A 10,717-nucleotide genomic window follows, 5' to 3' on the forward strand; every position below is an offset into this window, starting at 1 on the left:
ACACAGATGGCTCTGTGGGACATCCACAGCCTCAAGGGACATGTATGGTTTCATGGGATGTTTCTGTGGGTTATCCATGGGCATGTATAACTTCATAGCTCTGTGGGTCATCCATGGCACACACACAGCCCCACTGACATCCTGTTCCTGATCCCCATCTTCCAATCACTGCACCTCAGCCCTCAATCTGTCCCTGTCCCCATTTCCCATCCCTGTCTCTGTCCCTTCTACCTGGCACCCAGCCCCAGACCCTGCCCCCTCCACTCTCACCCTGTCCCTGCCCCACTTTTAATTTTAATCCCTGTTCCTGCCTCTGTCCCTTGTCCCCACCTCCCATCCCTGTCACTGTCCTCATCACTGTCCCCTCTCCCCGACACCTGTCCCATATCACCATCTCCCACCCCACGGCCACATCTCCCTCCAGACCCCAATGTCCTCCCACACTCCCTCTACTCCACTGCATCCCCCAAACTCTCATAGGGCCCCCACCCTCCTGTATACTCCATAACCCCCAGAGCCCCCTACACTCACCTCTCCCTTGCCCCCTCAAATCCCGATGTTCCATATGCCCCCCAAGTCCCCCTGTGCCCTCATACCCTCTGCTCCCCACATTTCCCATGTACCCCTACCCCACATGTCCCCTATAGTCCCCAAGTCCCCCGTGTCCCCATATCCCCCACATCCCCCCAAGGCCCTCATACCCCCAAGGCCCTCTATGCCCCCATACCTCCAGTAGCCCTCATACTCCCCATATCCCCTAAGCATCCTCATATCCCCTATAGACCCCATACCCTCCCAAGTTCTCCATAGTCCCCATATCACTTATAGCCTCCACTTTCCCCTATAGTCCCCAAGTTCCCCTGTGCTTCCTGATGCCCTCATATCCCCTATAGCTCCCATAGCCCTACAGCCCTCCATTTCCCATGTGCTCCCCATGTCCCCATACCCCTCCATGCCCCCCATGTCTACCTGTGCCCCCAAATCCCTCATAGCTCCCATAACCCCCCACGTCTCCCATACCCCCGATATCACTTATAGCCCCCATACCCCCCTATGGTCCCCATATCCCCTCCGTGCCCCCATATCCCCTCCGTGCCCCCATCACCCCGCACCCCCCATCCCCCATGCCGGGGCGGCGGCGGGCACTGACCGGGCGGGCAGGGGTCGGGCAGGGTCCAAGGCCACAGGGGTGGGCGGGGGGCTGGGCCGGGCCGGGCGGGGCGGGGGGCGGTCCCGGGGAGGTGCTCAGTGCCTTCCCGGCCGCCGGGGCCGGGCAGAGCCGCCCGCAGCGCACCATGAGCGGCCGCGTCGGGGACCTGAGCCCGCGGCAGGCGGAGGTGCTGGCCCAGGTGAGCTGGGACGGAGGGGCCGGGTCTGCACGGGGATCGGGGCCAGGGCCGGGCTGTCCTCCCGATGTGCGCCCGCATCCGGCGCGGGATCGGCATCACCCCCACCCCGCACCCCAGACCCACCGACAGCACTTCTGCTTCCGGCCCCGGGGGGCTCCACAGCTCCCCCCCGCACCCCAAACCCACCGGCATCACCCCGCTCCCGGCCCCGGGGGGCTCCCACCGCCTCCTCCAGCCCCCCACCCCGCATCCCAAACCCACCGGCATCACCCCCGCTCCAGGCTCCCGAGGGCTCCGCACCCCAAATCTAGCGGCTTCGCCCCGATTTCTGGCCGCGGGGACGTCCCATCGCCTTCAGCCTCCGCCCCCTAAATGCGGCCCCAGGAGGCTCCCGTTGCCTCCATCCCTCATCCCGGACCCAAACACACGGGCCGAGCCCCACTGCGGCACTGCCCACCAGGGCAGGGCCGGCCTGGGTGGGTCCTGAGGGTCCTGCTGGGTGGACCGGCCCGCTGGTGGGCCCGAATCCCTCTCCCATCCTCCCTGGGACTTGGGAACCTCCTCTCTCACTGCCGGGCCCTTGGGACGATGGTCTTTGCGACCTCCATCCCACCCTGCACCCCACGCCCACGGGCTGAGCCCTCCGTGGTGCTGCCCACCGGGGAAGACCATCCCGGGTGTCCCACCAGAGCACCGCCGAGCCCCATATTCTTCTTCCACCCTTCCCGTGGGACTGGAAAACTTCCTTCCCGGGATTGCGGGCCCGGGGACACCCAGAACCGGTGATTGTCACCCACCGCGGCCACCTCTGCCAGCCCCTCGTGTTTGGGTGCCAGCCGTTATCGGGGTTCAGTGCACCCCAACCACGAGGGCACCTCAGTGCCTTTATCTTATCGCTGCCTTTCAGACCCAGCCAAATTCCACGGGCGGGCGATGACCCCGCCGGGTGCCAGCACGGGGGGGCAGAGGCAGGCGTGGGGCACGGAGCCCAAACCGTGCCCCGTGCCAGCCGTGCCCTGGGCGGGTGAGGGAGGCGAGTGGCCGAACCCGTTCATCCACCACCACCACCGGCTTTGTCCCAGGGTGAAGGAGCTAATCCCGGGTTTAATTACCCCTAAATTCAGCGGGAGATAAGCTAATCAGGCTCATTAAGGGGAGGGCCTCGGCTGGTACGGAGATTTGAGCCATAGCCTGGTTGGGGTAGAGCGGGGCCATGTGGAGAGGGGACTCTGGGTCCCCCAAACCGCCCAATCCTGCCCCCCAGTACCCTCCTGCCTGTGCTGGGAAGCTGTGACCCACTGGGGAGTTACAAACAGCAGGGGACACAGTGACCAGCTCCACCACAAAGGATGCCACTGGTGGGGACTGGTCTGCTTGGTCCCTCCATGAGGGGACCCCAAATCCCCCAGTCCTGCACCCCAACACCCTCCTGCTTGTGTCACAGGGCTGTGACCCACTGGAGTGTCACTGAAACAGGGGGACATGTGGTGATCTGTTGGTGACTGGCTTCATCCCAAGGATGCCATTGGTGGGGCCTGGGCTGCCTGGTGCCTGCAGGACCTGCTCTGAGGGGCCCCAGCATTCCCAGCCCCCCAGACCTGCACCCTGACACCCTCCTGCCTGTGCCAAGGGGGCTGTGACCCGCTGGGGTGTCACTGGCCCAGGGGTACACACAGTGACTGACTCCATCCATCCCAGAGGACCCAGAGGACACCCCTGGAGGGGACTGGTTCACCTAGTCCCTGTGGGACACCCCAGGAGGAGCGGGGTGGTGACAGCCCACACTCACACCTTACGCAAGAGCTTGGGGACACCTTGTGCTGGGGGACACCCAGAGCATGGCAGCCAGCCTGGGGACGGTCTCCTGCCAGGTGACCGCTGATCCTGGCTGCACATGGGGCAGGGAGGGGACACAGGGTGACCCTTCTCCCCTGGGAGAATGTCCCAGTACTGGTTGGCATGTTTATGGGGGGACAAGGAAGGAACAAATCTCCAGCCTTCAGGTTTTTGGGGAGGATCAGGGATCCCTTCACCAACTGTCCCTCTTGTCCCCACAGTTCCGGGAGAAGCTGCAGGACGTGCTGCCCTCTCTACCCTCCCAGGACGACTATTTCCTCCTGAAATGGCTCCGAGGTAATCCCGAAGTGGGAACAGCCCTGGCGGGGTGGGAGCCCCTGCGGGGCTGGCGGCGGGCTGAGCTCTCTGCTCTCTTGCAGCGCGCTCCTTCGACCTGCCCAAGGCAGAGGCAATGCTCCGCAAGGTGAGAGGGGCACCCTGCTTTTGGGGGGCCCCTGCTGTGCTGGAACATACCTGGCGTGGGACGCCCTGCCATGGGCCACCAGCCCCAGCAAGGGGACCCGCCCATGGGGTTCCCCTTGTCCCAAATCTCACCCTGGCCCCCTCTGCCCCTGCTGCAGCACGTCGAGGTGCGCAAGCACATGGATGCCGACAACATCATTGCCTGGGAGCCACCTGAGGTGAGTGTCCCTGGCCTCTCGGGGGTGGCCCTGGAGGGAACTGTCCCCCTGAGTCCCCAGGGTGTGTGTGAGGTGCCCTGAAGCCCCCGTGCTCCTGCAGGTGATTCGGAAGTACATGTCCGGCGGGCTGTGCGGCTACGACCGGGAGGGCAGCCCGGTGTGGTACGAGATCATCGGGCCGCTGGACGCCAAGGGGCTGCTGTTCTCCGCCTCCAAGCAGGACCTGATCAAGAACAAGTTCCGGGACTGTGAAGTGCTCCGGCACGAGTGTGACCAGCAGAGTGAAAAGGTGGGAACCTGCCCACCCTCTGCTGGCCCCAACAGACCTGTGGGACCATGTCCCTGACAGCTCCACGTGTCCACATCTGCTCTGCCCGTACCAGTCATCATCTTCACCAGCCCTATAGGTCCCTGTCCTGTCTATTCCCCTCTGTCCATGTCCCTGCCAGCCCCATATGTGCATGTCCATTCCCACTACTAAAAGTCCTCCCCAGCCCCATATCTCCCCAGGTCCCCATCTCTGGTCCATCCCTACCAGACAATGTCCTCACTCGCCAGCCCTACAGGTCCATGTCCAGTTCATCTCCCTCAGCCCCACAAGTCCATGTCCTGCCAACCCCATATGTCCATCTCTGGTTCATCCTCCCACCCCAAACTCTGCATCCTGCCCATCCCACCAGTCCTTGTTCCTGCTATCCCTCAGCCTGTCCCTCTCCCAGCTCCCACGATGCCCCCTCTCCCCACACCTAAACTTGGGAGGAGGCTCTGGCTGGGGTGGCCAGAGCCTGGTGGGTCCACCCCATCCCTGGACCTCCCCTGAATCCTGCCTGGTACCCCCCATCCTCCCAGCTGGGCAAGAAGATTGAGATGGTGATGATGGTGTACGACTGTGAGGGCCTGGGCCTGAAGCACCTCTGGAAGCCAGCTGTGGACACATATGGGGAGGTGAGGGCTCCTGCCCACCCCCCTTCCTGCTGGACCACAGGGGTCTGGGCTGATCCTGGGATGATGCAGGAGCAGGTCCCTGCAGTGCCCTGCACCCTTCTGTGTTCTGGGTGGGGTCCTGGTGGGTGCATGGCATGGGTGACCTGAGCTCCCCCCATCCTGCAGATCCTGGCCATGTTTGAGGAGAACTATCCTGAGTCCCTCAAGCGCCTCTTTATTGTGAAGGGTGAGTTCGGCCCCAGGGTCCTGCTCCCCTTATCCAGGTGCTGACACCCCCCTAATGCCCCCTCTGCCCCCAGCCCCCAAGCTCTTCCCCGTGGCCTACAACCTGGTCAAGCACTTCCTGAGCGAGGACACACGCAAGAAGGTCGTGGTGCTGGGATGTGAGTCCTGATCCTCCCCAGATTGTCCCAAATGGGGGTGACACATCCCCCCTTCGCCGTCATCCCATCCAGGGGGGATACGCCAACTCACAGCCCCCCAAACCCACTCTCCTCCCCCCCAGCCAACTGGAAGGAGGTCCTGCAGAAGTACATCGACCCCGCACAGATCCCGGTGGAGTACGGGGGGACAATGACGGACCCCGACGGGGACCCCAAGTGCTCCAGCAAGGTAGGAGGAGCCCCCGCTGGGTTCTCTAGGAGTGCTCTAGGAGCAGTTCTCCCACCCCCACGTCCTCCTTCCCTTCCAGATAAACTACGGGGGGGACGTGCCCCAGCATTACTACGTGCGGGACCAGCTGGCACAGAAGTACGAACACTCGGTCGTGGTCAACCGGGGCTCGTCCCACCAGGTCGAGTACGAGATCCTCTTCCCCGGCTGCGTCCTGAGGTGAGCGGCGGCTCCGCGCCGCGGGGAGCGGGTGACACCGCAGTGTCCCCACGCCGCCGCAGCGCCGCCGCTCCGCCCTGCAGGTGGCAGTTCCGCTCCGAGGGCGCTGACATCGGCTTCGGGGTGTACCTGAAGACCAAGGTCGGCGAGCGGCAGCGGGCGGGCGACATGACCGAGGTGCTGCCCAACCAGCGCTACAACGCACACATGGTGCCCGAGGACGGCTCCCTCACCTGCTCCACGGCCGGCATTTGTGAGTGCCGAGCCCCCCCGGGGCGCTGCGGGGACCCCCGGGGCGCTCCCCGTGTCCCTGACACCCCTGTCCCCCCGCAGATGTCCTGCGCTTCGACAACACCTACAGCTTCCTCCACTCCAAGAAGGTGAGCTACAGCGTGGAGGTGCTGCTGCCCGACACCGCCTCTGCCCAGCAGATCCAGGGGGAGTCCCCCAACCACAGCCCCTGAGCGCCCCCGGGCTGCACCGCGCCCCCGGGACGGCCCCACTGGAAGATGGAGCCGGGGCTGAGCCCCGCAGCTGCCGGACTGAGGCGGGGGCCGGACGGGGCCCGCAGCCCCCCCAAACTCTGTGCCTTATGTGGGTCCCGCACCCACCGCTGCTGCTGCCTGGGGTGGGGAGTAAAGGGATGGACTGAGCGGCGTCTGCTCCGGTTTGTGGCTCCCCGGCGCCAGAACTGCCCCTGCTGCCCCTCCAACCCTACAGCCAGAGCAGCTGCCCCTCCGCCCCTGAACTGCCCCCTCAGACTCATAACTGTGTCCCCAGCCCCACAATTTCCCCCTCAGTCTCATAAGTGTGCCCGCAGCCCCACACTTGCCCCCACACTTGCCCCCGGCCCACAGCCGTCCCTCCAGACCCGCAGCTGCCGCCCCGCCCCAGGCCCGCCCCCGTCAGCGCGGTGACGCAAGGCCGCGGGGTCACGTACGCGCCCCGGCCCCGCCCCCGGCGCCATCCCACGGCCCAGAGGGGCGGGGCCATGCAAATCTGCGCGTGGTGGGCGTGGTTTGATGACGTTTGGGGGCGGGGCATGCTGCGGGAGCGGTGGCGCGCGCCATGGGGCAGAAGGAGCCCGACCTGTACCGGGACACGTGGGTCCGATACCTGGGTGAGCACCGGGAACCGGCACCGGGCACTGACACTGAGCGCTGGCCCCGGGAACCGGGCGCTGACACTGAGCGCTGACACCGGGAAGCGGGCACCGGCACCGGGCGCTGACATTGAGCGCTGACACCGGGAAGTGGGCACTGACATTGAGTACAGAGCACTGACACCGGGTACCGGCGCCGGGAACTACGGGATTGCCGGGAACCGGGTACCAGCACCGGACATTGATACTGGACACAGGCACGGGGACCTGGGCATTGACATTGGGCACTAGTATCAAATACCGTCACCGGGATCTGGGCACTGGTATTGGGCACTGACATTGGGTACCGGCTGCACAAATGGGGCAGTGATACCGGGCACCAGCCCCTGCCACAGGGTACCGACACTGGGGACTGGGCATTGATAGTGGGTACTAAACTCAGGGAATGGGCAGTGGTGTTGTGCACTGGGCACAGCACCGAGCACTGGGACCGGGTACCAGCGTCAGGCACACACCAGGAACCAGGCACGGACACCGGGCACTGCTTTAGGAACGTGACACCAGACACTGTGTTTGGTACTGGGCACCAACACCACACCCCAGGCACTGCACTGCCCCGGGTACTGGGCACTGCACATGGTACCAGGCACTGACACCCAGCACCGGTACTACAGAGTGCACTGGGCCCACGGTACTGGGCACAGGGCTCTGACACCCAGCACCAAGTACTGTGCACAGCAGCGGGCACTGATACGGGTTCTGGTACCAGGTATCAGTACCACACAGCAGGCCCTGGCACCAGGCATGGCCCTGCACACCAGCACCAGCTACCTGTCACTGTCACCAGCACCAACATGGGCTAGTGGCATCATCCACCAGCACCCTGCACAGACACTGGATACCAGGACCAGTTATGGGCAGTGGGCATAGACACAGATACCAGAAGTGGGCACTGTCAGCGGCACTGGGCAGTCACAGACACTGGCACTGGTCACCCCCAGCCCAGCTGTCCTGGTGGCAGTGGGTCCAAGGAGACCCAGGCACTCGAAACACCCCCTGTGCAAGATCCATCCAGGGACATTGGGACACCCCAGACAGGTGACATGGGGACAGTCGGTCCCTAACCCTGCCATCCTCTCAGGTTATGCCAACGAGGTGGGCGAGTCCTTCCGCTCCCTGGTGCCAGTGCCGGTGGTGTGGGCCAGCTACGGCGTGGCCACCGCCTACGTGACCGCAGACGCCATCGACAAGGGTCGGAAAGCTGCCGCTGTGAGTACCCCCCCTTCCTCACCCCCCAGCCTCTGTATCTCCACCCTGCCACTGACCCCTGTGTCCCCCCAGGCCCACGCTCAGGACTCCACACGTGTGGGGGTGGCCGTGGTGGACACCTTCGTGTGGCAGAGCCTGGCCTCGGTGGTCATCCCCGGCTTCACCATCAACCGGCTCTGCGCTGCCTCGCTGGCCCTGCTGGGGTCCCTCACACGCTGGCCCCTACCCGTGCGCCGCTGGACCACCACTGCCCTGGGGCTGGCTGCCATCCCCCTCATCATCACCCCCATCGACAGGTAATGAACACCGGGACACCCCTGGGGCAGGGGGACAGGCGAGTGCCACCGCCCCATCCCCACAGCCCCGAGGGATGGAGCACATTTGACTCCTTGGAGACTGGTCCCAGTATGGGCTTGGGGCTGTGAGCAGAGGGTGGTGACGGGATGTCTCCACTCCAAAGGGGCTTTGCTGGGGTCCAGCCAGGACACGTCCCTGTCAGGATGGGGATTATCCAGAGCTGATCTGGGATTAGCACAGTGAGGCTGTGCTAAACCTGGTTTTGGTGGCGCTGGTGTCTGAGGGGATATTAAGGACAGCCCCACCCATCCCACATCACATCCACTGCCCCAGAGACCCCCCCGGGACATCGCTGACACCCTCTCCTGCTGCAGGACTGTGGATTTCCTGATGGATTCCAGCCTCCGCAAGCTTTACAAGGCACCAGGAGAGCCCCCGACGTCGCACTGAGCACCACCCCGTGCACTCTGGGGAAACTGAGGCATGCTGCTGTGACCCACCTACTGTGACCCCTCACTCTGGTGACCCCCAGAGTGGCCACCCTGCTCCACTCTAGTCCTAATAAACCATTTCAAACATGACCCCTGATGGATGATGCTGAGGTGCCACCATGGCCAGGCCACATCCTCTCTTGGCAGACACATGGGTGTGGGTGGGTCCCAGTCCCTCAGGGGTCTCCACCTGGGAGAGGGGGTCTCTGCCTGCCCAGAGCAGCCCTGCTGTCCCCACCCTGTAACCTCTCCATCTCCACAGCCTCATGGGACATCTTGAGAACTGTCCCCAAGGAGCTGCCACCATGTCCATGGTCTCCAAGGACATGAAATCCACCCAGCCATGATCTCCAGCACCACAGGCTGGGACAGTGCCACAACACCTGGAAGCCACATCTCCTGGAAGAACCTGGAAATGTGGCTTGCCAGTGTAGGGGCACATCTCCATCCCTTGGTGGCATCCCCACACTACCAACCAGGAGAAGCTTTAGAGAAAGCAAAACCACATTTATTGGTGAGAAAGAGGCTCTGGCCCCATCTCGCTCTGTTTCTCTGTCTCCCTGAGGACCAGGGCCCCCACCACACTCTGCAGCTCAACCTGGAAGGGACACCTCTGCCTTGGTGGCCGCTGTCCCTGCCGGGGTCTGCCCAGGCACCAGGTGGTCAGGGCTAGCCCCAGCACGGTGACCACCAGCACGGCACTGCCCACCAGGGCCAGCCCAGTCAGCAGGAACCTCTTCACCGTCTGGCACGGTGCTGGGAAAGGCAAAAAACACCCCTGGGGGTCAGAGGAGAGTTCAGCACAAGGGGTGGGGGTTTTGGGGACATGGGAGAGGGTTGGGGTGTCCCTCACCTTTGTACCATGGCACCTTCTCCTTCTGCACCAGCACTGGTCCAACTGTCTCCCAGTGGAGAGTCCCCTCTCCTGGGAATGCTGTGGGAGGAGATGTCCAGTGCAGTCCAGGCCAGGTCCAGGAGCCCTCCCAAGACCCCAAAACACCACCCTGTCCCACCCCTGGCACCTGGCATGTCTCCACGGAGGGTGTCAGCAGCAGGACAGCCGGTGTCACAGCAGTGGCATGGGGTGCTCCGGACAGGGTCCTCTGCGTTATGCCAGCTGGGAGAGGAGAGGACAGAACTGGGGTGGGAGTCAGTTCTAGGGGTCCCAGACTCCAGGACAAGACCCACATGGTGCCACCCCAGAGGAGATGTCTCCGAGCACCTCCCCAACACATCTGCAGCATGAGGGAGCTGGTACCTGTGCAATGCCACCAGCTGCCACCGAATAAGAGATGACATCCAGTCCCCAGTGGAGTGACCCAGTCTTGCCAGAGGTGGGTTCTGCCCCCAACACACCCGTGGGGTGCTTGTGTCCCCAGACACCCAGCGTACCTGGCCGTGGTGTGGCTGTAGAAGCAGGACCTGGTGGCATGTCTTTGTCCCCGTGCCATCAGCAGGCAGTGCACATAGACCTGCTGAGACACCACATCCTTCCTCAGGGACCCTGCTCTCCTTCCAAGGGACCTCATGGGGCTGAGGCCACCCCAGCAGGAACACTGTCTCAGGGTAGAGAATGTTTTGGGACACCCACATCATTCCCCTCCCTGGGTCCTCCATCCCACCACCAAGGGCATCATCCCCACCTCACCTGCTCTTCCTCGGACTCTCCCTCCAACGTGGGGGCCAGGATGGAGAGCTGGAGGACAGACCCCCCTCTCTGGTGCTGGACAGACACATTCCCCAACTTCTCCCCATGCAGGCAGCTGTGGTAGGAGGGTGACACAGGACATTCCAGAGCTGTCTCCAGGCTCTGGTCATCCCTTTCCATCAGGAGGTCCTGCAGAACCCCAGGGTGGCTGGAGAAGGAGCCCCTGCTTTCTGCCCCACCAGCACTGACCCACGGCTGTTCACCACCATGAAGACCCTCCTGGAGTGTCCTGGCTGCTCCGTGGTGGT

General features: G+C 63.9%; 2 protein-coding genes across 3 annotated transcripts; both read left to right on the forward strand.

Annotated features, from left to right (window-relative positions):
- The first annotated feature begins 1,209 nt into the window (after nt 1-1,209).
- On the forward strand, nt 1,210-6,315 carry SEC14L2 (SEC14 like lipid binding 2). Its single transcript, XM_063416014.1, has 12 exons — nt 1,210-1,349; nt 3,407-3,482; nt 3,566-3,609; nt 3,767-3,826; nt 3,927-4,115; nt 4,676-4,771; nt 4,937-4,997; nt 5,071-5,154; nt 5,277-5,383; nt 5,463-5,602; nt 5,686-5,855; nt 5,936-6,315. Exons 1-12 carry the CDS (start codon nt 1,296-1,298, stop codon nt 6,064-6,066), a joined length of 1,212 nt encoding a protein of 403 aa, XP_063272084.1. The 5' UTR covers nt 1,210-1,295; the 3' UTR covers nt 6,067-6,315.
- Nucleotides 6,316-6,565: 250 nt separating this feature from the next.
- Nucleotides 6,566-8,846, forward strand: MTFP1 (mitochondrial fission process 1). 2 transcript variants are annotated; one of them, XM_063416017.1, is made up of 4 exons: nt 6,566-6,722; nt 7,846-7,973; nt 8,046-8,269; nt 8,645-8,845. In XM_063416017.1, the coding sequence occupies exons 1-4, from the start codon at nt 6,671-6,673 to the stop codon at nt 8,718-8,720; spliced, it is 480 nt and encodes a 159-aa protein (XP_063272087.1). In that variant the 5' UTR covers nt 6,566-6,670; the 3' UTR covers nt 8,721-8,845. The 2 variants fall into 2 exon arrangements, with proteins under 2 accessions (XP_063272087.1, XP_063272086.1); XM_063416016.1 differs by having other exon boundaries at nt 7,846-8,269; nt 8,645-8,846.
- Nucleotides 8,847-10,717: the final 1,871 nt, after the last annotated feature.

Source organism: Prinia subflava, chromosome 19 (genome assembly GCF_021018805.1).
Source record: "Prinia subflava isolate CZ2003 ecotype Zambia chromosome 19, Cam_Psub_1.2, whole genome shotgun sequence".
Taxonomy (NCBI): domain Eukaryota; kingdom Metazoa; phylum Chordata; class Aves; order Passeriformes; family Cisticolidae; genus Prinia; species Prinia subflava.